Source organism: Dipodomys merriami, unplaced genomic scaffold (genome assembly GCF_024711535.1).
Source record: "Dipodomys merriami isolate MVZ:Mamm:240054 unplaced genomic scaffold, mDipMer1.0.p SCAF_19, whole genome shotgun sequence".
Lineage (NCBI taxonomy): Eukaryota > Metazoa > Chordata > Mammalia > Rodentia > Heteromyidae > Dipodomys > Dipodomys merriami.
In genome coordinates this window covers 24886604-24911244 of record NW_027203270.1, presented here as the reverse complement: position 1 = coordinate 24911244, position 24641 = coordinate 24886604, and the positions used below count along the sequence as shown (strand labels likewise).

At 45.0% G+C, this 24641-nt stretch overlaps 1 protein-coding gene across 1 annotated transcript in view; it reads left to right on the top strand.

The window, feature by feature from the left end:
* Eftud2 (elongation factor Tu GTP binding domain containing 2) overlaps positions 1 to 24641 on the top strand; it is a 45219-nt gene that overhangs the window by 19628 nt on the left and 950 nt on the right. Inside the window, exons 10-27 of the mRNA XM_070027881.1 lie at positions 175 to 341; positions 3897 to 4021; positions 6650 to 6713; positions 7780 to 7870; positions 11522 to 11657; positions 12744 to 12871; positions 14409 to 14602; positions 15690 to 15801; positions 17054 to 17194; positions 17667 to 17768; positions 18798 to 18880; positions 20687 to 20773; positions 21179 to 21305; positions 21504 to 21591; positions 22144 to 22262; positions 22370 to 22464; positions 23918 to 24071; positions 24249 to 24356. Coding sequence (XP_069883982.1) covers positions 175 to 341; positions 3897 to 4021; positions 6650 to 6713; positions 7780 to 7870; positions 11522 to 11657; positions 12744 to 12871; positions 14409 to 14602; positions 15690 to 15801; positions 17054 to 17194; positions 17667 to 17768; positions 18798 to 18880; positions 20687 to 20773; positions 21179 to 21305; positions 21504 to 21591; positions 22144 to 22262; positions 22370 to 22464; positions 23918 to 24071; positions 24249 to 24356 — 2121 coding nt within the window. The remainder of the gene's footprint in view (positions 1 to 174; positions 342 to 3896; positions 4022 to 6649; positions 6714 to 7779; positions 7871 to 11521; positions 11658 to 12743; positions 12872 to 14408; positions 14603 to 15689; positions 15802 to 17053; positions 17195 to 17666; positions 17769 to 18797; positions 18881 to 20686; positions 20774 to 21178; positions 21306 to 21503; positions 21592 to 22143; positions 22263 to 22369; positions 22465 to 23917; positions 24072 to 24248; positions 24357 to 24641) is intronic.

Below are 24641 nucleotides of genomic sequence, written 5' to 3'. Positions count from 1 at the left end.
GCCTGCACAGGCCCTCTTAAAATTCCTGCATCTGCCTTGGAGAAGGTGCACTCTGCACTCTGCTTCCTGTCTCCCCAGGCTTTTTTTCCCCCTTATATTGCATATTTTGACTCTGTTATGGACTTTCTGTCCTCTTTGCTCTTGTCACCATCTTCTGAGTCTTGTGGTTCTCAGGTGATGCTGAACACTGAGCGGCTGATCAAGCATGCAGTGCAAGAAAGGCTGGCAGTCACCGTGTGCATCAACAAAATTGACCGGCTGATCCTAGAGCTGAAGCTGCCTCCAACTGATGCTTATTACAAGCTGCGCCACATTGTGGATGAGGTCAATGGGTTAATAAGGTATAAACCCCTGGGAGTGGATTTCCTGCCCTCTGAGAGTCTAGGTTTTATAAATCCTAATTTTACCCTTGAACACCTCAGGCAGCAACTCTGATTTATTTCTTGGCATGTGTTGATGAACTGTCGAGCAACACTGAAGGCACATTTCAGAACTCTAGCCTCCACAGCCTGGCCTATTAACTCTATCACTATTATTCAGGTCAAAACTTTGGGTTCTAGAATCATTTTTCACCACATTGTATGAAGTTGGGCAAATTACTTAAAGCTCAGGTTTTGCTTCTATTAAAAAAAAAAGATAATATAGCAGGGTATAGTGACTCAACCTGTAATCTCATTTACATTGGAGACAGATATTAGGAGGATCTTAGTTCAAGGCCAACCTGGGAGAAAAGTTAAACCTCCATCTCAGCAATAGAAACTGGGTATGGTGGTATGGTTCTGTCATAAGTAGGATATATAAATAGGAAGATTATGGTCCAGACCAGTGCAGGCGTAAATGTAAGATGCTGTTTGTAAAATAGCTGAAGCAAGATGGGTGCCAGTGGCTTACACTTGTAATCCTAGCTACTTAGAAGGCTCAAGGTTCAAAACCAGTCCATGCAGTAAAGTCCATGAGTCTCTTTTCTCCAATTAAGCATTAAAAAACCAGAAGTGGACTTGTAGTTCAAGTGGTATAGCACTGGCCTTGAGCAAAAAATCTATGAGACAATGTCCTGGTCCTGAATTCAAGATCTAGTACTGGCACACACGCACATAAAAACTAAAGCAAATGGCCTCCCTCAGCCCATTTGCTTTAGACAGAGTGCCTGTCTAGCAAGTGTAAGGCTTTAAGTTAAACCCCACTACTGCCAAAATAATAAATAATAGTGACATTACCTGCTCTGATATTAAAGGAAATTAAATACTTGGTGTAAGCGCAGTGCTTATCACATGTTTAGATACTGAATTTGATCAGGATCCTCCCCCATTGGCAGCACTAATTCTCATTGGAAATATCTCTTTTTGTATCTTTGAATTGGCTGAGGGAGAAAATTTTTTTTTTAATGTGCTGGTGCTGGAGCTGGAGCTCAGGGCATGAGCAGGTGCTGTCACTGAGCTTTTGTGCTCAAGGCTACCACCCTACCACGTGAGTCACAACTATACTTCTGGCCTTCTTGGTGGGTTAATTAAAGGGACGTTGCACAGATTTCCCTGCTCAGTCCTCAGATATCAGCCTCCTGTGTAGCTAGGATTATAGGCATGAGCCACTGATACCTGGCCTATAAACTTTTTTTTTTTTTTTAATTTTGCCAGTCCTGAGGCTTTAACTCAGGGCCTGGGCACTGTCCCTGAGCTTCTCTGTGCTAGTGCTCTACCACTTGAACCATAGCACTATTTCTGGCTTTTTCTGTTTATGTGGTGCTGAGGAATCGAACCCAGGGCCTCATGCATGCGAGGCAAGCACTCTACCACTGAGCCACATTCCCAGCCCTAAACTTCTTGTAAGACAACAACAATAGCAACAAAAAAAGACGATTTTAGAGCACTAGCCTTGAGCACAAAAGCTCAAGGACAGCACCCAGGTCCCAAGTTCAAGCCTCTGTGCTCAAGGCAAGTACTCTACCACTTGAGCCACAGTGCCACTTCCGGCTTTTTCTGTTTATGTGGTACTGAGGAATTGAACCCAGGGCTTCATGCATGCTAGGTAAGCACTCTACCACTAAGCCACATTCCTAGCCCCAATACTTTTATTTTTAAATTAGGAAATTCTGTAAGATAATGTGCCAGCAGGGTTAGGGTTGTAGATTTAATACTGTATAAAATAATTTTCTTAACAAATATTAGTGAACCTAAGATGCTTTGGGTTTTCCATGGCTTTTAAGTTGACATGTCTGGGATTGAAGTATAGCTTAGTGGAGGATCACTTGCCTAGCATATACACAGCCCTGGATTCCATACTTGGTACAAAATATAAATAAATTAATAAATAATAAAACAGAAGTTTTGCCGGGCACAGGTGGCTCACGCCTGTAATCCACTCAGGAGGCTGAGATCTGAGGATCGCAGTTCAAAGCCAGACCAGGCAGGAAAGTTCGTGAGACTCTTATCTCCAGTAAAACCACTAGAAAACCGGAAGTGGTGCTGTGGCTCAAGCGGTAGAGCGCTGGCCTTGAGCTGAAGAGCACAGGGACAGTGCCCAAGCCCAGAGTTCAAGCCCCACAACCAACAAAAAAAAAAGAAAAAAAAAAGTTTTAATATAAACTTGTAGATCAAAACCAAATACAGAAGAGTAGAGCTGGGCACCAGTGGCTCATGCCAATAATCCTAGCTACTCAGGAGGCTGAAATCTGAGGATCGTGGTTTAAAGCCAGCCCAGTGAGGAAAATCTGTGAGAATCTTACCTCCAATAAACCACCAGAAGACTGGAAGTGGCATAGTGGCTCAAGTGGTAGAGCGATCACCTTGAACTGAAGAACTGAGGGACAGCATTCAGGCCCAGAGTTCAAGCCCCACAACCAACAAAAAAAGAGTAGAGCAGCCAGGCACCAGTGGCTCATGCATGTAATCTTAGCTACCTTGGAGCTTAGGTCTAAGGACCCCAGTTTGAAGTCAGCCTGAGCAGAAAAGTCCATGAGACTCTTATTTTCAATTTACACACACAAAAAGCCAGAAGTGGAGCTGTCATTCAAGTGGTAGAGCAGTAACATTGAATACAAAAGCTCAGGACAGTGCCCAGCCCCAGAATTCAAGGATGGGGCTGGGAAGATGGCTCAGTGGTAGAGTGTTTGCCACACATGCAGGAGGCCCTGGGTTTGATTCCTCAGCACCATATAAACAGAAAAGGCTGAAAGTGGCACTGTGGCTCAAGTGGTAGAGAGCTAGCCTTGAGCTGAAGAGCTAAGGACAGCACCCAGGCCCAGAATTCAAGCCCCATGACTGAGCAAAAAAAAAAAGCCCAAGGACTGGCCAAAAAAAAAAAAAAAAAGTAGGGCAGCTGAATGGCAACTGAGCATGGTGGCATACGCCTATGATCCTAACACCTGGGAAGCAGGAGGATTGAAAGTTCTAGGCCAGACAGGGATACATTGCAAGACCTTGTTTCAAACAACAACAAAAAACAGAAAAGAAAAATAGAGAGGAACAATGAGAGTAGGGAGAAAAACTTCTTTTTCTTTGTCTTCCCCCTCTCCCCCCAGTGGTACTTAATATGTCTATATTTGTGAAATTGAAGTTTCTCTCGAATATATTCCTCTCTGGCACATGAGATTAATTCCTGTGATAGTCAAAGTCTTTTGTCTCTGACATCTAGGTTTCCCCTTGTCTGTCCCTTGTGGTTAACTTTTCCAAGACAGTGCAGAATGTTCCATGCTCTGGGAAAGCAGCTTGTTACTGGGAGTTAGGGAACAACTCCATCATGTCACTTTCTTGGACCAGGCTGCTGGCAAACCAGACTCTTATGCAAGCTGCTCCTGAGGTTGGAGAGTGGCCGTGACAGGGAGTTCCTGCCCCTCCCTGCTGGCAGTGTGTCAGCCTGCTGCACAGGCTGGCAGTGGCTCACCATGTTCTGTGTTTCAGCATGTATTCCACCGATGAGAATCTGATCCTTTCTCCGCTGCTGGGCAATGTCTGCTTCTCCAGCTCCCAGTACAGCATCTGCTTCACTCTGGGCTCATTTGCCAAGATCTACGCTGACACATTTGGTAAGCTCTGGCTGGCGCTCTGTCTCGCCAGTTTTCCCCAGAGTCCTTATGCCTTTCCTGCTGAATGGCTCAAAAATTGGCTTTGTAGCCAGGCTCTGGTGGCTCATGTTTGTAATCCTAGCTACTCAGGAGGCTGAGATCTGAGGATCATGGTTCAGAGGTAGCCTAGGCAGGAAAGTCCATGAGACCTTATCTGTAATAAACCACCAGAAAACTGGAAGTAGTGCTGTGGCTCAAATGGTAGAGCGCTTGCCTTGAGCTGAAGAGCTCAGGGACAGTGCCAGGCTAAGAGTTCAAGCCCCAAGACTGACAAAAAAAAAGAAATTGGCTTCTTGTCACAGTACCTTTTGGAAAAGAGAACATTTTATCACTTGTTACTATTACATTTGAGTTTCCTTTTAGACTTCTAGCTCCTTTTCCAAGGCTAACCAAACAAAATAAATAACTAAATAAATGAAAGTGATTAGGAAGAAATGGAAGAAGGAGCTCTTTTTAGGAATAAAAATCTAGCTGGAACTGAGTGCTGGTGGCTCATACCTGTAATCCTGACTACGTAGAAGGCTGAGATCTGAGGATCATGGTTCAAAGCCAGCTTAGACAGGAAAGTCCATGAGACTCTCATCTCCAGTAAACTACTTAGAAAAAGCTGGAGGTGGTCGGGTCCCAGTGACTCACGCCTGTAATTCTAGCTACTCAGGAGGCTGAGATCTGAGAATCACAGTTCAAAGCCAGTCCGGGCAAGAAAGTCTGTGAGACTCACCTCCAATAAACCATCAGAAAACTGGAAGTGGTGCTGTAGCTCGAGTGGTAGAGTGCTAGCCTTGAGCTGAAGAGCTGAGGGACAGCGCTCAGGCCCAGAGTTCAAAGCCCCACAACTGACAAAAAAAAAAAGCTGGAAATGCCACTGTATCTCAAGTGGTAGAACACTAGCACCCAGGACCAACAAAAAAAAAGTGTATGTGTGTATTTCATCCTAGCTACTTAAGAGACTGAGATCTGAAGGATTAAGATTCAAAACAGGCATTAACTTCCATGAGACTGTCTCTAAAAATAACAGCAGAAAGCAGGACTAGAGTGACAGCTGAGCAAGCAAGTATAGCAAATGCAAGGCCCTGAGTCCAAACCTCTGTACAAAAGAGAGAGAGAGAATAGAAATTAAAATTTCTCTTAGCCAAGCGCTGATGGCTCACACCTGTAATCCTAGCTACTCAGGAGGCTGAGATCTGAGGATTACGGTTCAAAGCCAGCCCGGGCAGGAATTTTTTTTTTTTTTTTGGGGGGGGGGGGTCTGGTCCTGGGGCCTGAACTCTGGGCCTGGGTACTGTCCCTCAGCTCTTCAGCTCAAGGCTAGCGCTTTACCACTTGAGCCACAGCGCCACTTCCGGCTTTTTTCTTTTTGCTTATGTGGTGCTGAGGAATCGAACCCAAGGCCTCATGCACTCCACCACTGAGCCACCCTCCCAGCCCCTCTGTGAGACTCTTATCACCAATAAGCCATTAGAAAACCAGAAGTGGTGCTGTGGCTTAAGTGGTAGAGTGCTCACCTTGAGCTGAAGAGCACAAGGACAGCGCCCAAGTCCAGAGTTCAAGCCCCATGACCTACCAAAAAAAAAAATCTCTCTTAGAATGAGACGGGATTAGTGAAATAGGAATTACTCTTGCCAGCAGTGCGTGTGCGTGTGCATGTGCGTGTGCATGTGCATGTGTGTGTGTGTGCTGGTCCTGAAACTTGTAAATAAATAAATTCCATAGTTGGGCTGGAGGCATGGCTCAAGAGGTAGAGTGTCTGCTTAGCCAGCGTAAAACCTTGAGTTCAAATTCTCTGGTATTCATTCATTCCCCAGATTTCTTTGCATACCACATTCCCTTGGTTCAGTCTGACCAAGTTTTTCCTTGAAGTCAAACTTATAGTTGGTACAAGATGAGACAAAGGTTGCCCCTGATATTTTCTCTCTAGAGACTTGGTGATGGCCTGCCAGATTTGTAGGACTTGGCAGAGCTTCATGCCGATGCTGCAGCTGGCAGGTGGCCTACAGTAGCAATAGAATATACCTTACAGATATATCTAGACAAAAATAAGCAGTAAAGTCTACTTGCAAAAAAGATGGAGTTTCACTGAAGGCAGACAACACAGACAGGCATTTGATCCTGTTTCATCAGGAGAAGTTATAGACCATGCCCCTGTTCATAGCTCAGTCCTGCGCTTACTGGAAAAGAAATAACATGGAGGGGCTGGGAATGTGGCTTAGTGATAGAGTGCTTGCTTACCATGCATGAAGCCCTGTGTTCGATTCCTCAGTACCACATACACAGAAAAAGTGGAAGTGGTGCTTTAGGTGAGCATTAACCTTGAGCAAAAGAAGCTAAGGTACAGTGCCCAGGCCCTGAGTTCAAGCCCCAAGAGGGCAAAAAAAAGCCAAACAAGTAACATGGATTCTCACTTTTGGCTCTCTCAACATTGTCCTAGCCCTGTTCTTTATACCTCAATGGCCATGTCTTCCTGCCTGTTAAAAGGAAACACCTAGAAAGAAACCCTTTCTAGAAAGAAATTCCTACTTATAACATCTGAAAGAGAATTTCAGTCAACACTGTGCTAGATAGATTATAATCATGTGGCTTCTTCTGTAGGTGACATTAATTACCAGGAATTTGCTAAAAGACTCTGGGGTGACATCTATTTCAACCCTAAAACGTAAGTACAGTATAAAACGTGAGTCTGCATCTAGCATCCCAGTAAGCAAGGGCAGATAAGTTCCTAAGATTAAAACCTATTTTAGGGCTGGGAAAGTGGCACAGTGGTAGAGTGCTTACCTTGCATGCATGAGGCCCTGGTTCGATTCCTCAGCACCACATAAGCAGAAAAAGCCTGAAGTGGTGCTGTGGCTCAGGTGGTAGAGCGCTAGCCTTGAGCTGAAGAGCACAGGGACAACGCCCAGGCCCAGAATTTAGGCCCCATGACTGGCAAAAGCAAAACAAACCTATTTTATGCCGAGTGCTGGTGACTCACGCCTGTAATCCTAGCTACTCAGGAGGCTGAGATCTTAGGATCGGGTGGATCGGGTTCAAAGCAAGCCCAGGCAGGAAAGTCCATGAAACTCTTTTCTCCAATAAACCACAGAAAACCGGAAGTGGCGCTGTAGCTCAAGTGGTAGAGTGCTAGCCTTGAGCTGAAGAGCTGAGGGACAGCACTCAGGCCCAGAGTTCAAGCTCCATAACCGACACACACAAAAAACAACTATTTTTTTGCTGGGAACCAGTGTTTTATGCCTGTAATCATAGCTACTCAGGAGGCTGAGATCTGAGGATTGCCATTCAAAGCCAGCCCAGGCAGGAAAGTCCATGAAACTCTTGTCTCCAATAAACTATTCAGAAAAATCTAGAAGTGATGCTGTGGCTCAAGTGGTAGATCACTAGCCTTAAGCAAGAGGAGCTCAGAATCAGCACCCAGGCCCAGAGTTCAAGCTCTAGGACAAGCAAAAAATTTAAAAATGTACTTTTTACATAGATATAAACTGTTCTTTCTCCTGTCTTGAGTGGATTGACATCCATGAGCTGTGTTTAAGTGAGAAGCTCGTTTTTTCCTGAGTATTCAAGTTTAGCTGAGGCATGCAGGAGAACCACAATGTATATTCTTACTATGATCACATACATAGACCTCTACTTGATTACTACTCAGATTCATGATTTAGACAATGCACCCTGTGGTCATTCATGTTGCCTTCTATCTCCAGTGTCACTCAAAGAATTCTTTTCTCTAGGCGAAAATTCACAAAAAAGGCCCCAACTAGCAGCTCCCAGAGAAGCTTCGTGGAGTTTATCTTGGAGCCCCTTTATAAGATCCTTGCTCAGGTAAGTGTCTTGACAAGGTAGAAAAGCTGGTGAACTCAGTTTCTTCTCTGCTCTTCTCTGCTTAGTTTGTTTTGCTAGGATGAGAGTGTCACCAGTTGTTTATTATAAATCTTTTGTTGGTGGTAGTGGTGGTCGGTCGTGGGGCTTGAACTCTGGGCCTAGGTGCTGTCCCTGAGCCTCTACCATTTGAGCCACAGCTCCACTTCCAGTTTTCTGAGTGGTTTATCGGAGATAAGAGTCTCAGGGACTTTCCTGCCCAGGCTGGCGTTGAATTGTGATCCTCAGATCTTAGCCTCCTGAGTAGCTAGGATTATACCCGGCTGTTATAAATCTTTTGCATCTAGAATACAATACTTTTAATTCCAATAGTGCTATGTAAGTTAGAGGAACACAGGAGGTGAAAAACAAAGAAAAGGCATAATCTAGAGAAAGTATGTGGACATATGCTCACTAATTAATTAACTTACCGGTATAATTGTGAAAGCTTTCCCTGTATTAATGTATATTAAATAAAGCTGTGTTATAGCATTATCTAATTGCATGAAAAGAAAAAAACTCAGATGTTTATCAATGAAAATCTGATTAAATAAATTTTGTTACATCTCATAAAATGAAGTGCTTTATGTATTGGCTACAAAGTGGTGACATTGTCCAAAAAGAAAGGTACTCATTACCTGGCTTATATAACTGTAACCCCTCTGTCTATCACCTTTATAATTTAAAAAAGAAAAACAAACAAACTCGGCTACAGCTGGGCACTGGTGGCTCACATTTGGAATCTAGCCTACTCAAGGAACAAATCTGAGGGCTGGGAAGGTGGCTCAGTGGTAGAGTGCTTGCCTTGCATGCATAAGGCCCTGGGTTTGATTCCTCAGCACCACATAAGCAGAAAAAGCCAGAAGTGGTGCTATGCTGTGGCTCAAGTGGTAGAGCGCTAGCCTTGAGCTGAAGAGCTGAGGGACAGCGCCCAGGCCCAGAGTTCAGGCCCTACGACTGACAAAAAGAAAAAAAAAAAAAAAAAAAGAAACAAATCTGAGACACTGAGTTTGAAGTTCACCTGGACAAATAAATCCTCAGGACTCTTATTTCTTTTTTTTTTTTTTTGTCGGTCGTGGGGCTTGAACTCTGGGCCTGGGTGCTGTCCCTCAGCTCTTCAGCTCAAGGCGAGCGCTCTACCACTTGAGCTACAGCGCCACTTCCGGTTTTTTGGTGGTTTATTGGAGATAGGAGTCTCACGTTCTCTCCTGCCCGGGCTGGCTTTGAACCGCGATCCTAAGATCTCAGCCTCCTGAGTAGCTAGGATTACAGGCATGAGCCACCAGCGCCCGGCAGGACTCTTATTTCTAACTAGCAAAAAGTCAGGAGTGGATGTGTGACTCAAGTGGTAGAGTGTCAGCCATGAGCAGAAAAGTCTGTGTGAGAGGGCAAGGCCCTGAGTTCAAGTTCTGGGCATGGTGCTATATGCCTGTAAGTTCAGCTACTTAAGAGACTAAGGCAGGGAGATCACCTGAGCCCACCTGACCGACTTCGGCAATATAATGAGACTGTCTAGGTTTAAAAAGAACCTAGGAAGTATGGCTGCATGATCTTTATTGAAATTTACATTCTGAGCATGATTATGTATGATGTTTGGCAGATTGAAAGGACACTTCCGTAATTATTAAAAATAAAGTTCAACTTATAAGATGCTCTAATGAAACGAAAAGAAAAGAATGAAACTGTATTTTTGTTTTGTTAATAATACTGGGGTTTGGGCTGGGAAGCTGGCTCAGTGGTAGAGCGCTTGCCTTGCATGCCTGAGGCCCTGGGTTCAATTCCTCAGCACCACATAAGCAAAAAGAAAAAAGCCAGAAGTGGCGCTGTGGCTCAAGTGGTAGAGCACTAGCCTTGAGCTGAAGAGCTGAGGGACAGCTCCCAGGCCCAGAGTTCAGGTCCCACAACCGGACCCCAAAAAAATAAAATAATAATAATACTGGGGTTTGGACTCAAGGCCTTATGCTTGGGTTCTACCACTTGAGCCAACCCCCAGACCTTTTTTTGGTTTGGTTATTTTTCAGGTAAGGTCTTACATTTTTGTGTCTCCCTCCTACCCACCAGAGCCATTATTAGACCTAGATCCTCCTATCTACCTATGGCTTTTTGTATACCTAGGTTCACAGTTGTGTACCACTTTACCCAGACTGTTGATTGAAATGGGTCAGACTTTTTGCCCAAGCTGGCCTTAGACCACAATCCTTGAACAAGGCTTGAACCACCACACTTGGCCAATATATTTATATGAATTTGTACTCCTTAAAGTACAGGACTATAAATGTAAAACTGGGACTGTTTAAGAACAAGAACAAGCTGCCAGGGGTGGGCAAAGAAGAGGGTAATGGGGAAATGGTTTTGGTTGACATAATTTATATAAATGTCTGAAAATAGAATAATGAAACCCATTAAAAATTAATTAAAATGGAAAATAGAAGGGTGAACTCAAAGTATATTGAATGCATATATGGAAAAGTCCTTTGTACAATTAATATATGCTAATAAAACTTTTTTTTTTTTTTGGTCCAGTCGTGGGGCCTGAACTCTGGGCCTGGGCGAGTCCCTCAGTTCTTCAGCTCAAGGCTAGCACTCTACCATTTGAGCCATAGCACCACTTCCGGCTTTTTTCATTTTGCTTATGTGGTGCTGAGGAATCGAACCCAGGGCCTCAGGCATGCAAGGCAAGCGCTCTACCACTGAGCCATCTTCCCAGCCCTATATGCTAATAAAACTTTAAGAACATGCTAAGGGGATGGGAATGTGGCTTAATGGTAAAGTGCTTGCCTAGCATGCATGAAGCCCTGGGTTCAATTCCTCTGTACCACATACAAACAAAAAGCTGTGGCTAAAGTGGTAGAGTGCTATCCTTGAGCAAAAAAGCTCAGGGACAGTGCTCAGGCAGAGTTCAAACCTCAGGACTGGCAAAAAAACAAAAACAAATACAAGAAAAACATGCCAAGTAAGAGTAAAAAAATGAAGTGCAGGACCACAAGGATAAAAATAACATACAGGAATTTGCATACAGACTTCTCTCCCTAGACAGTAATAAAATACACAGGTGTTTAGTAAGCCCCACACACAGAGGACACAGTCTCAGTATGTGTGTGGCCAATAACAGAACAAAACATAGCAACAAGACAAAATAACAAGTAAAATTTATCAGTCCTGAAAAACACTTTGTATCTCATGTCAGACTGAAATGGATTAATAAAATAAATTTATACAATCTTCCTCAATAGAGACCTTGAGTCTACTAAGAATGATTTAGCCTGGCCCTATCCTGTCAGGATGGACTGCCAAGTGGCCTTTTTTGGTTCCTTCTAGTGCACTGGTCTCTAAATCTGCGCCCTCTCTTAAGTAGGAAGGTTGAGGGATTTCTTGAGTGAGAACAATACTGCTTTTCAGACACCAGGAGGCAGCACTCACAATAATGAAACTGAATGCTTGGTATATCCATCAATTTGGGAGTTTGATTTGAAGGGTTTCCTGAAACCAAACTGTTCTTGCCAAGAGTTCTCCCTGTATAAAATTGCTCTTCAGATTACCTTTTGGCCTCCTTCATTCTTTTCTGTATCACTGAGGCTCTTACTAAAGCTAACCTCATGTCTGATATGCTCACAGGTGGTGGGAGATGTAGATACCAGCCTCCCAAGGACACTAGATGAGCTTGGCATCCATCTCACCAAGGAGGAGCTGAAGCTGAACATCCGCCCTCTGCTCAGGCTAGTCTGCAAAAAGTTCTTTGGAGAGTTCACAGGTGAGAAAGAGCTCATGGCTCTTAACATTATCTTCTGTGGGTCCTGCCACAAGTAGCATGAGAGAGCTCTCCTTACCGGCAGTGGTGGCCAGAGTTATAAGACTTTTTTTTTTTTTTTTTTCTGTGCTGAAGGCTAGCCACAGCTCCACTTTGAGCTTTTTGTGGTTAATGGGAGATAAGAGCTTTACAGACTTTCCTTCCCAGGGCTGGCTTTGAACCACAGTCCTCAGACCTCAGCCTCCTCAGTGGCTAGGATTACAGGTAGGAACTACTGGTGCCCAGCTGTAAGACTGTTAGACTGCAGTGTTTTTTTTACTAGATGTTTTGCCTAGTAGAAGGTATCAAAAATCTTATCTCTGCAAAGTATAAGGAATCAGATCTTCTCAGTACTCTCAGATTCAAGTCTGGTGGGAACTAGGTGTCTAGACTCCTCAAATAGGTAATTTTAATAATCCATTATGTCTGGTCAACAGTCTGAGACACAGTGGACAACAACAAAAAGTAGACACATCTTGAACAGAGAATGTTGCTCAGTTATGAAGCACTTGTCTTTGCCTGCTCAAGACCCTAGGTTTGATTCCCCGCCCCCAATATTGCAAAAAAAGAAAAGAGCATCATACCTATCCCAGTGTGCTATTCAGTGGTCTCTTTTATGGTTTACTAATCTGTTGGGAAAATAGCAGTTTGACTAGAAACATATACGTAGTATCTCAGAGGGGAAGAATTTTGAGATGTAAATATAGAAGCAAAATGGGGTGCTTATCTAGCAAATGTAGGTGGTCAGTAAATGCTTATATTCAGTAAAGGTATATATCTCTGGCTGAGAACTGTTACAGGTGCTTTAAGTTTCTCAGCTTTCAAGAAATCATGTACCACCAAGACCTGGTTCTTCTATTTCTCTTGACTCCTAATTTTTTAATATTCTCCTCCTATTATCACTTCCCCAGACTCAAGGCTGCATAGCTTTTGAGCTAAGCATCAGATCCCTAACTGTTAGCTTTCTGGCTATTATGAATAGGTCCAGAATTGCTGCCCACTTCCTCCTATGAGAATGTGTTGTAATAGCTTTCTCTTTTCTCTTCACAGGCTTTGTGGACATGTGTGTGCAGCATATCCCTTCTCCAAAAGTGGGCGCCAAGCCAAAGATTGAGCACACCTATACTGGTGGTATAGACTCTGACCTTGGCGAGGCCATGAGTGACTGTGACCCTGATGTAAGGAAGTGTGATTCCCCAGCCTCCCTCCTATTCTAATTCTAATTCTTGAGAGATTTGATTTCTTTTCCATCCTTGCCTGCCCTTCCCTGTGACAAGAATCAGGCTAGATTTCAAAGCCTTATGTTGCCAGTACTAGTGATGTGACCATGGGGACATTGCTCATACTTTCCAAATCTCAAGGTTATGGTCTATAATATGAGGGTAATATGTGAGTGGTTGTTATAAGAATTAAAGCTGAGGGGCTGGGAAGGTGGCTCAGTGGTAAAGCGCTTGCCTTGTATGCCTGAGGCCCTGGGTTCGATTTCTCAGCACCATATAAGCAAAAAGAAAAAAAGCCAGAAGTGGCGCTGTGGCTCAAGTGGTAGAGTGCTAGCCTTGAGCTGAAGAGCTGAGGGACAGCGCCTAGGCCCAGAGTTCAGGCCCCACGACTGGACCTAAAAAAAAAAAAAAAAAAGAATTAAAGCCAGGCCGTGCACTGGTGGATCATGCCTGTAATCCTAGCTACTCAGGAGGCTGAGATCTGAGGATCATGGTTCAAAGCCAGCCTGGGCAGGAAAGTCTGTGAGACTCTTTATCTCCAATAAACCACTAGAAAACTGGAAGTGGTGCTGTTGCTCAAGTGGTAGAGCACTCGCCTTGAGCTGAAGAGCTGAGGGACAGCGCCCAGGCCGAGTTCAAGCCCCATGACTGGGGGAAAAAAAAAAATTAAAGCCAGATACCAGTGGCTCACACCTATAATCCTAGCTACTCAGGAGGCTGAGATCTGAAGATCACAAGTCAAAGCCAGCGCAGGCAGGAAAGTCCATGAGACTCTTAACTCCAATTAGCTACCAGAAAACCAGAAGTCGGGCTGTGGCTTGAGCACTAGCCTTGAGCTGAAGAGATGAGAAACAGTGCCCAGGCCTAGAGTTCAAGCCCCTAGAGTTCAAGGAAGGAAGGAAGGAAGAAAGGGAGGGAAGGAAGGAAGGAAGGAGAGAAGAGAAAGGAGAAAAAGGAGAGAAAGAGAAAGAAAGGGATGATAACTGGCGGAGAGTAAAGATTCAGCCAATGGGAGCCCATTTTGTCAGTCCTGGTGTCGAAAAACCTTTTTCCAGGGCTGGGATATAGGCCTCACTACTAGGGTGAGGCCCAGGTTTAATCCCTAGGCACCCAAAAAACAAAAACAAATATCTTTCCCACCAATTAGTTAGGCAATCTAGTTTATCTTTATAAGCCTACAATAGGTTGAGAATTGTGAATTCTATTCTCAGAGGAAATTTAGGACAAGTAATCTTGCTTATTCCAATCTGCCATTCTAAACGGACCCTCTCCCTCTGAAAAATAAAAAAAGCCTTTTCTATGCTTGTGTTTCCTATTATCCCTACTTACAGGGAGGGGATAAAGCATGGTTTGGAATTTTCCCAGACAACCACTACATAATCCTTTGTTGGGTTTCTCCTTATAGAGCTCATGTCATTGCCATCAAGGGAGGTGGAGATGGGTTCTTCCCCACAGAGTACATGTGGTTGAAACTTCATTTTGTCCCCTCTTCCAGGGCCCTCTGATGTGCCATACTACTAAGATGTATAGTACAGATGATGGAGTTCAATTTCACGCTTTTGGCCGGGTACTGAGTGGTACAATTCATGCTGGGCAGCCTGTCAAAGTGCTAGGGGAGAACTACACACTGGAGGATGAGGAAGACTCCCAAATTTGCACCGTGGGCCGTCTTTGGATCTCTGTGGCCAGGTACCAACAACCAGAATATTGGGCTTGGGCAAGGGTCATATGTTATCCACTGCCCTAGGACTGAATGTTTCAGGATAGAAACGGGTGTTTCCTCCTTGGAAACATAGGAGTTGCCTGGTTCCACAGAGTGGGGATAAAATGTACTTCACAGCACATCTGTCAGCTTCTTTTTTGGGGGTGGGGTCCAGTCGTGGGGCCTGAACTCTGGGCCTCTGGGCCTGGGCGCTGTCCCTCAGCTCTTTAGCTCAAGGCTAATGCTCTACCACTTGAGCCACAGCGCCACTTCTGGCTTTTTTCTTTTTTGCTTATGTGGTGCTGAGGAATTGAACCCAGGGCCTCAGGCATGCAAGGCAAGCGCTCTACCACTGAGCCACCTTCCCAGCCCACATCTGTCAGCTTTTAAGGTTGTTTGAGCCAAAGGGCAGCTACTGTTGGCATAATGCCACCAGCCTTTCTTTCTTTTGGATGAAATTTCCTTTCCTTTAGAATGAAATTTTTTGGCAAGATTTCTACTTTTACTTATTTTAATCCTTTTTTCCACTTCTGTGTTCCTTAAGTTACGACCCTCTTTCCCCCCCTCAAAAAAAAAAAAAAAAAAAAAAAAGAAATTGTTTCCCAACATCCTTTGTTTATTCTTTGACAAGACCATAGTCTTTTTTGTGTTGCTTGTAGCATCCTACTCTGCTGAATCAAATTTAGCTTGGACCTCTGAGCTACTTGTCAGTTTATGAGTTTGGCATCTCAGTTGACAAGCCAGAACGAAGGCAGTACTGTCCTTAATATGTATGCTCTGCTTCAGTGATGACTGGGAAAAATCAAAGAGCTTGGAAAATTGAGTGTCTTTTGCATTCCCTTAATATTTGACATCTTGAACAAATTTTTTTTTATCATGAGCTTCCAATTAAAATTAGATTTTTGAAGAATGAAAACACTTTTTAGTACTTGTCATGTATTTGTGGTTATATGATCATTATATCTCTTCAGGTAGAATGTATCTGTTTTGCTTACCTCTACTCCTGGCCCATAGCCTATACATTTTTATGAAATGTGCCTAAGTTCCATGGCTTTTTAATGAATGTTGCCCCAGGTACCACATTGAGGTAAACCGTGTTCCTGCTAGCAACTGGGTTCTGATTGAAGGTGTTGATCAGCCAATTGTGAAGACAGCAACCATAACTGAACCTAGAGGCAATGAGGAGGTAAGAGTTTCTACAGAGGCCAGCTGGATGGGCTTAAGCTAGAGGGGCACAAGGAACCACAGTACATGTGAGCAAACACAGTAGAACTTATGGGCTCTGACCCAGAGTCACTGCAACTTCTTGGTTCCAGCCTGGACTCAGCCTCCCAGTTCTCATCCTCCTGCATTCTCCTCTGTTTAGTACTAATGCTAGGGATAAGGAAGTGTTCTTTTTGTTTTCTTTCTTTTTGTCAGTTGTGGGGCTTGAACTCTGGGCCTGGGTGCTGTCCCTGAGCTCTTCACCTCAAGTCTAGCGCTCTACCACTTGAGCCACAGAGCCACTTCTGGTTTTCTGGTGGTTAATTGAAGATAAGAATCTCGCAGACTTTCCTGCCCGGGCTGGCTTTGAACCGTGATCCTCAGATCTCAGCCTCCTGGTTGCATAAGCCACCACTGGCTCCTTTTTGTTTTCTACTTCTCTTTTGTGGGGGATATAGGGAGGGGATAAATAGGGATTGGACTTGAGGCCTTGCATTCTAGCACCTGAGCCATGCTCTTAGCCTTTTTGTTTTTATTTTGTTGGTTTTGTTTTGTTTCAGATAGAGTCCTAACTTTGCCTATCTGGCCTCAACTCAAAATTCCCCTGAATGTGCCTCCCAAGTAACTAGGATCATAAGCATATACCTCCTTGTCCGTTTCTACCTATCCTTTTCTGCCAAGACATCTGGGAATTAATAGCCTTTCAGATTGTCCCCAGAGCTTCTGGCTGAGAAACATCTCAACTTTAGCAGATTCTGTCTGTTCTCTTTTTTTCTGGTACTGTGGCTTGAACTCAGTACCTTCTGCTTTGGCTCAGCTGGCATGTGCATAGCTCATACCATTTTTTTTTTTTTTTGGCTGTGGGGCCTGAACTCTGGGCCTAGGCGCTGTCCCTCAGCTCTTCAGCTCAAGGCTAGTGCTCTCCCACTTGAGCCATAGCACCACTTCCAGCTTTTTCTACTTATTTGGTGCTGAGGAATCGAACCCAGGGCCTCATGCATGCAAGGCAAGCACTCTACCACTGAGCCACCTTACCAGACCCACAGCTCGTACTTTTACTTGAGATAGAGTGTCACAGGCTTTAGTCCCAGCTGGCTCTGAACTATAACCCTCCAATCTCAGCCCCTTGAGTAGCTAGGATTACAGGCGCAAACCCAGACTCAGTCCTTTCTTATTTCTATACCCACTGCCTACTTTGCTAAGATGCCCTTGTTTCTCTTCGTTTTGGATTTCAGGCTCAAATTTTCCGGCCTTTGAAGTTCAATACCACATCTGTTATCAAGATTGCTGTGGAGCCTGTCAACCCCTCAGAGCTGCCCAAGATGCTTGATGGCTTGCGCAAGGTCAACAAGAGCTATCCTTCCCTTACCACCAAGGTATGTCTGAGATCTGCAGTGGCATCCATGCCCTGCTTACCCGGCTATTTTATTTATGCCATTTGACTCATCACATTCACCAGGTGGTCCTAACCCGTTGCCTTTGCAACTTATGTTAGAAACCATACACAAATGAGTTTGCATGAATATGTATGTTTCTCAAAAATGTCTTTAGGTATTTTCCTTGGGGAATACCCTTCGAATTGATTTTCCAGACAAGTAAATTAATCCAACTCGATACACTTTTGAGTCTGAGCAGCTGGCCAGGGCAAAAGGGTCAACTTACATGCATGATCATAGGGTAGGATCTTTCCCTAAAAGAATAAAATAAGAATGAAGACAATAATTTCATTCCCAGTAGCATTATGCTGAGTGGTCCTGATGTCTGAAGGACTAACTGGTTGGTACCCAGCCTTCAGTGAGCCTTCTTGAAGAGGCTGGAACAGTCACTGTATGGAATATTGTGTTTCAGGTGGAAGAATCTGGTGAACATGTGATTCTGGGCACTGGGGAGCTCTACCTGGACTGTGTGATGCACGATCTGAGGAAGATGTACTCGGAGATAGACATCAAGGTAAAGTAGAGCCCTTTTCTTTAGCCCCTGCCTGGGCAAGAGCCTGTCTCCTATCTTTAGAGGGATTGCATGAGCCAAATTTTAGATCCCCTGACTCTTAAAAGATAAAGGGAGTCCATGAGAAGAGATCTGTCTATGAAAAGCACTATCTGGGGCTGGGAAGTTGGCTCAGTGGTAGAGCGCTTGCCTTGCATGCATGAGGCCCTGGGTTTGATTCCTCAGCACCACATAAGAAAAAAGAAAAAAGCCGGAAGTGGCGCTGTGGCTCACGTGGTAGAGCGCTAGCCTTAAGCTGAAGAGCTGAGAGACAGCGCCCAGGCCCAGAGGCCCAGAGTTCAGGCCCCACGACCGGACCCAAAAAAAAAAGAAAAAAGAAAATCACTATCTGTTGCTCCTTCTCAGGGAAGATTTTAGAGACCTGGTTTGCCTGTCACTGAGTTTTTCTGTGTCCTATATTTAAAGTCAAGGCTTTCAAGACAAGAGGTTTTAAGGAGAACCTCCCCTGAGCTGGCTTTTCTGGGTTTATGTCCAGGAGATTGGCCTCCAACTCTCAATCAAGGCAAACATTTTCTCCAAAGCCCTGTGCTACTGGGGCAGGTGCCATCAATATACCTCTTAGATGCCTCTGCTGGTATCCCCAAGGGACAGTGGCTTTTCTGGCCCGCAGACCAACCAGGAGCATCATGAGCTGGGAATGGAGCCAGCACTCACCAGTAGGTCTCCAACACTGGCTTCCTCAGACCCCCAGGAGTTGTCAGTAAATGACAGTGAACAACCAAATAGATGTTAGAAGCTATCTTGGAAGACCATAACTAAATCCCCACTTTGATCCCCCACTAACTCATATCTTAGGAGTAGAATATCTTTTAGTACACCAGATTTTACCAGACTATTTAATAGTGGTATATGGAAAGCTTTTTAACTTGTTCTTGTACCTGTCACTCAATACTGGTTATAGCAGAGGGGGCTCACAGAGAAGTTAGAACTTCTAGCAAAATTAATTTTGCCACAATTTCTTTCATTTCCCAGGTGGCTGACCCAGTTGTCACGTTTTGTGAGACAGTGGTGGAAACATCCTCCCTCAAGTGCTTTGCTGAAACACCCAATAAGAAGTAAGCTGGGCTGGGATGTAGCTCAGTGGCAAAGCGCTTGCCTAGCAAGTGCAACGTCCTGGGTTCGATCCCCAGTACCAAAAAAGAAAAGACAAAAAAAAAAAAAAATAACAGTTAAAAAAAAAAAAAACCCAAACAAAAAAAAAAGAAGTAAGCTATGGGGACTGGGAAGGTGGCTTGGTGATAGAGTGCTTGCCTTGCACCCGTGAGGCCCTGGGTTCAATTCCTCAGCACCACATAAGCAGAAAAAGCCAGAAGTGGCACTGTGGCTCAAATGGTAGAATGCTAGCTGAAGAGCTGAGGGACAGAGCACAGGCCCAGAGTTCAGGCCTCACAACCAACCAAAAAAAAAAAAAAAAGACGAAGAAGTAAGCTAGGGCTGGGAATGTGGTTTAGTGGGTAGAGTGCTTGCCTAGCATGAAGCCCTAGGTTTGATTATTCAGTACTACATGAACAGAAAAGACCAGAAGTGGCACTGTGTCTCAGATGGTAGAGCACAGAGAGACTCAGGGACAGACCCCAGGTCTTGAGTTCAAGCCCCAGGACCAGCAAAAACAAAAAAAGGTAAATTGAATACTGCATGTTGGTGTCCACCAGTCATCCCAGCATGGAGAGGGTGAAGCAGGAGGGTTGAGTTTGCAGATAATCCAGGTGCTGGTGGCTCATGTCCATAATCCTAGCTATTCAGGAGACTGAGCATCCTGGTTCAAAGCTAGCCCAGGCAGGAAAGTACATGAGACTCCTACCAGTATTAATCACAAAAAAAGCCAGAAGTGGAGCTGTGACTCAAGTTATAGAGCAGTGGCCTTGATCAAAAAAGCTCAGGGACAGTGCCCAGGCCCTGAGTTCAAGCCTTAGTACTGACAGGTATGAGAAAGAGGGTGTGTTTGGGGACAGTGTGGGCTACTTACCCAAACCATGTTGCCAAAAAGCAACAAGTAAGCTGGGAACTCAATATCCCTGGCCCTGACAGCCTCCATCCTGTATTTAACAAAGTTCTACCCAACCAAAGCACTGTAAAATTAGAGACTGGGGATTGGAGTGGGGTACTTAGAGTACTTGAATTTACCCCAGCTCCTTGTCCCTTGACTGTGCTGTGAAATCCTTTGACTTAGATGCTCCTAAGAGAAGTTTCGTAATTGCTACTTCTCTATGTCATATCACAATTTTAAAATTTGCCTAGTCCTTTGATTTTTGCAGTGTTAGCCATGGAACCCTACACCTTACATACTAAGCACATGCTTTTTTTTTTTTTTTTTTCCTGTCAGTACTGGGACTTCAAATCAGGGCCTATTGTTTTTGCTCTGCTTTTATGCTCTCAGCTGACACTCTACCACTTGAGCCACACCTTCACTTCTAGCTTTTGCTGGTTAATTGGAAATACAAATCTATGTATTTCTCTGCTTGTACTGGCTTCAAAACTTGATTCTCACTGGGTGCCAGTGGCTCATGCCTGTAATTTTAGTTACTCAGGAAGCTGAGATTTGAGGATCGTGGTTCAAAACCAGTCTGGGCAGGCAAGCCCATGAGACTCGTACCTCCAATAAACCGCCAGAAAACTGGAAGTGGCTCAGTGGCTCAATTGGTAGACTGCTTACCCTGAACTGAAGAGCTAAAGGACAATGCCGCAGCCCAGAGTTCAAGCCCCGTGACTGACCAAATAAACCTTGATTCTCATATCTCTGAGTAGGCTTATAAGTGTGAGCCACTGGTACCCAGCTTGCTGTCTGCTTTGTTACCATTTTCTTAGAAATGTCCCCTATAAGTTTTTTGAACCCTTCTTATTGCCCATGTCCTTCTCACCAGGAATAAGATCACCATGATTGCTGAACCTCTTGAGAAGGGTCTTGCTGAAGATATAGAAAATGAGGTGGTCCAGATCACCTGGAACAGGTAGGGATGCAGCTGTACCTCCCAGAGCTGATGACACAGCTTACCTGCCTGGTTTCTAACATCACATATTCTTTGGGGAAGGTGTACCTCCTTTGCTATTGTCCTGGACCCAGTGTGTCGGTGCGAGACTGTCCCCTAAAAAGGCAGGCTCCAGGGGCTGGGAAGGTGGCTCAGTGGTAGAGTGCTTGCCTTGCATGCATGAGGCCCTGGGTTTGATTCCTCAGCACCACATAAGCAGAAAAAGCCGGAAGTAGCACTATGGCCCAAATGATAGAGTGCTAGCCTTGAGCTGAAGAGCTGAGGGACAGAGCCAGGCCCCATGACAAAAAAAAGTGGGACAGGGGAGGCTCCATTGCTTTAGAAATCAGCAGCATAGAGCTTTCCACATTCTCCTTCTCTCCTTAGGAAGAAGCTGGGAGAGTTCTTCCAGACCAAGTATGACTGGGATCTGCTGGCTGCCCGTTCTATCTGGGCTTTTGGCCCTGATGCCACAGGCCCCAACATCCTGGTAGATGATACCCTGCCCTCAGAGGTACTGCAGACCCCATAGGAACTGCATGACAATCTGTGAGCTTCTCAGTAGAAGTGCAAAGTGTTATTTCCAGAGGGCATTTGTGACCCCTGATGAAGAAGTGTGTGCTGTCACAGTTGTTCCTCTGTTCTTCTTCTCCCTCTAAATTCATTGGCTATTGCCAGGGGACTGCTAAGGAGCCCTTATGTTTCTGTGCAGGTGGACAAGGCTCTTCTTGGTTCAGTGAAGGACAGCATCGTTCAAGGTTTCCAGTGGGGAACCAGGGAGGGGCCCCTATGTGATGAGTGTAAGTCTGCAAGTACTTCCTGCATCTGTCCCCAAAACCCTCACACCTGGCCATCTGATCTGGGGTAGGCTCTTCATGTATGGGACCTAGCAGCAAAAACAACTTGAAGTATACTGAGCCATCCTTTCCTCCTCTTCTGAATTCAGTATTTGGTATATCCTAGAAATGAACTCATTTCTACACTGACATTACTCCTTATTCTTGAAGGATCTATCTTTTGATGTGTTAAGAGGAGTTGTCCAAAAGATAAGAGACTGGAAATATTATTCAAATGATAAAGCACTTACCTACTATACACAATGCCCTGAGTTTAATTTGGGGAGAGAAGGAGGGAGATAAGTAATTAGAGTGGTTAATTGACCCCACACCTACAGTGGGAAAGTTGTGAATGGCCTGAAGCAAACACTATGTGCTTTACTGTTGACCTCTTTGCTACAGGCCCTGCTGATTGTGATATTCGTCCTATATCTTTTATGGCTGAGATGGGGCAAGATGCTCTGGCCCCAGGACTAGCCCTAGAACTATGTGCAACTGTCCCCATCTCCTTTTCAGTGATTCGAAATGTCAAGTTTAAGATCCTGGATGCAGTGGTTGCCCAAGAGCCCCTGCACCGAGGTGGGGGCCAGATCATCCCCACAGCCAGGAGAGTCGTCTACTCTGCCTTCCTCATGGTAAGAGAGGATTGTAGGGGACCCATCCTCCTTGGTTGGAGGAGAACCCAGCTTTGGGGACCTAAGGAATCTTAATCCTCAGCCTAAGCCCTTCTTGCTCTGTGCAGGCCACCCCTCGTCTGATGGAGCCTTACTACTTTGTAGAGGTTCAGGCCCCTGCAGATTGTGTGTCAGCTGTTTACACTGTCCTGGCCAGACGCAGGTAAGCAGCTCATCATGTTAGAGAAAAGTGCTGAGAGGAAGAGCAGAACACCAAACCCCTCAGCTCTACAGGAGAGAAAAGCTGAACCTCCTCACTTCTCCACTCAGAAACCCAGTGAGCTTGTTTCCCAGAACAAAGTAGTAAATGAGGCATTCCCCAGCTTACTACAGATGAGAATGTATGATTTTTCTGAGCTAGGTGCTGGTGGTTCATGCCTGTAATCCTAGCTACTCAAGAATCTGAGATTTGAGGATCGAAGTTCAAAGCCAGCCTGGGCATTAAAGTCTATAACTCTTATCTCCAATTAGTCACCAAAAAAGATGGAGGTGGAGTTGTGGCTCAGGGGTAGAGCACTAGCCTTGATCCCAAAAGCTCAGGAACAGTCCCTGAGTTCAAGCCCCAGGACTGGCTGAACAAAAGGGCAGATTGGTCAGGAACCAGTGGCTCAGGCCTGTAATCCTAGCTACTCAAGAAGCTGAGATCTGGGGCTGGGAAGGTGGCTTAGTGGTAGAATGCTTGCCTCGCATGCATGAGGCCCTGGGTTCGATTCCTCAGCACCACATAAGCAAAAAAAGCCACCACTGTGGCTCAAGTGGTAGAGCACTAGCCTTGAGCTGAAGAGCTGAGAGACAGTGCCCAGGCCCAGAGTTCAGGCCCCACGACTGACTAAAAAAAAAAAGAAGCAGCAGCAGCTGAGATCTAAGGATTACAGTTCAAAGCCAGTCCAGGCAGGAAAATCTATGAGACTCTCCAATTTAAAAACTACCCAAGGAAGCTGGGAAGGTGGCTCAGTGGTAGAGCGCTTGCTCTGCATGCCTGAGGCCCTGAGTTCGATTCTTCAGCACCACATAAGCAAAAAGAAAAAAGCCAGAAGTGTCGCTGTAGCTCAAGTGGTAGAGCGCTAGCCTTGAGCTGAAGAGCTGAGGGACAGCGCCCAGGCCCAGAGTTCAGGCCCCATGACCGGACCAAAAAATAATAATAATAATAAAAACTACCCCCCAAAAAAGCCAGAAGTAAACCAGGCACCAGTGGCTCACACCTTTAATCCTAGCTACTCAGAAGGCTGAGCTCTGAGGATTGCAGTTCAAAGCCAGCTGGAGCAGGAAAGTGTGAGACTTATCTCCATTAACCACCAGAAAAAAATTAAAAAATGGAAGTGGTGCTGTGGCTCAAAGTGGTAGAGTGCTGACCTTGAGCTGAAGAGCTAAGGGACAGCGCTGAGGCCCAGAGTTCAGGCCCCACAACAGACCAAACAACAAAAAAAACCAGAAGTGAAGCTGTTGCTCAAGTGGTAGAGTACCAGCCTTGAGCATAAGGTAAAAGAAGCTTGGGAACAGCACTCAGGCCCTGAGTTCAAACTCTAGGACCAGCAAAAAAAAACAAAAAAGCAGATTGCTTCATTGCTTTTGACTTACGTGTAACTATGGATTCTGCCTTTCTTTTTCTGTCTTAGGGGGCACGTAACTCAGGATGCACCCATCCCAGGCTCCCCTCTCTACACTATCAAAGCTTTCATCCCAGCCATCGACTCTTTTGGCTTTGAGACTGATCTGCGGACTCACACCCAAGGACAGGCGTTTTCTTTGTCTGTCTTCCATCATTGGCAGGTGAGAATACAGGGCAGGCTGGCCAGCTTGATCTCGCACTTTTACAAAGCTCAACCCCTCTGGCTTGCTCCTTCTCTAAATCCCAAGTGAGATACTTGACTAGAGAAGAGGCTTGCTTCTGGTCAGGACTATTCTATGGAGTCTGCTTGGATCATCTGAAACCCCTCTTATTTTCAGATTGTACCTGGTGATCCTCTGGACAAGAGCATTGTTATCCGCCCCTTAGAGCCACAGCCAGCTCCTCATCTTGCCCGGGAATTCATGATCAAAACACGTCGGAGGAAAGTATGTATCCCTCAAACCCATTGTCCCCCCACAACTCCAGGTCTCTGAGCCCAGGTCTCTGAATCCTTTTGGATTCTTTTCCTAAGTGCCTATAAACTGAAAAGCATTCACTGCACAGCAAGGAAAAATATGAGCTGTTCATCCTCAGGCAATTAGAACTATAGCCCAAAGGAAATAGGGCAGTGACAACACCCTAAAGACAGCTTGTAGCCAGTGAGCCCTGGCTCACTTCTGTAATCCTAGCTATTCAGGAGGCTGATATCTGAGGATTGTGGTTCAAAATCA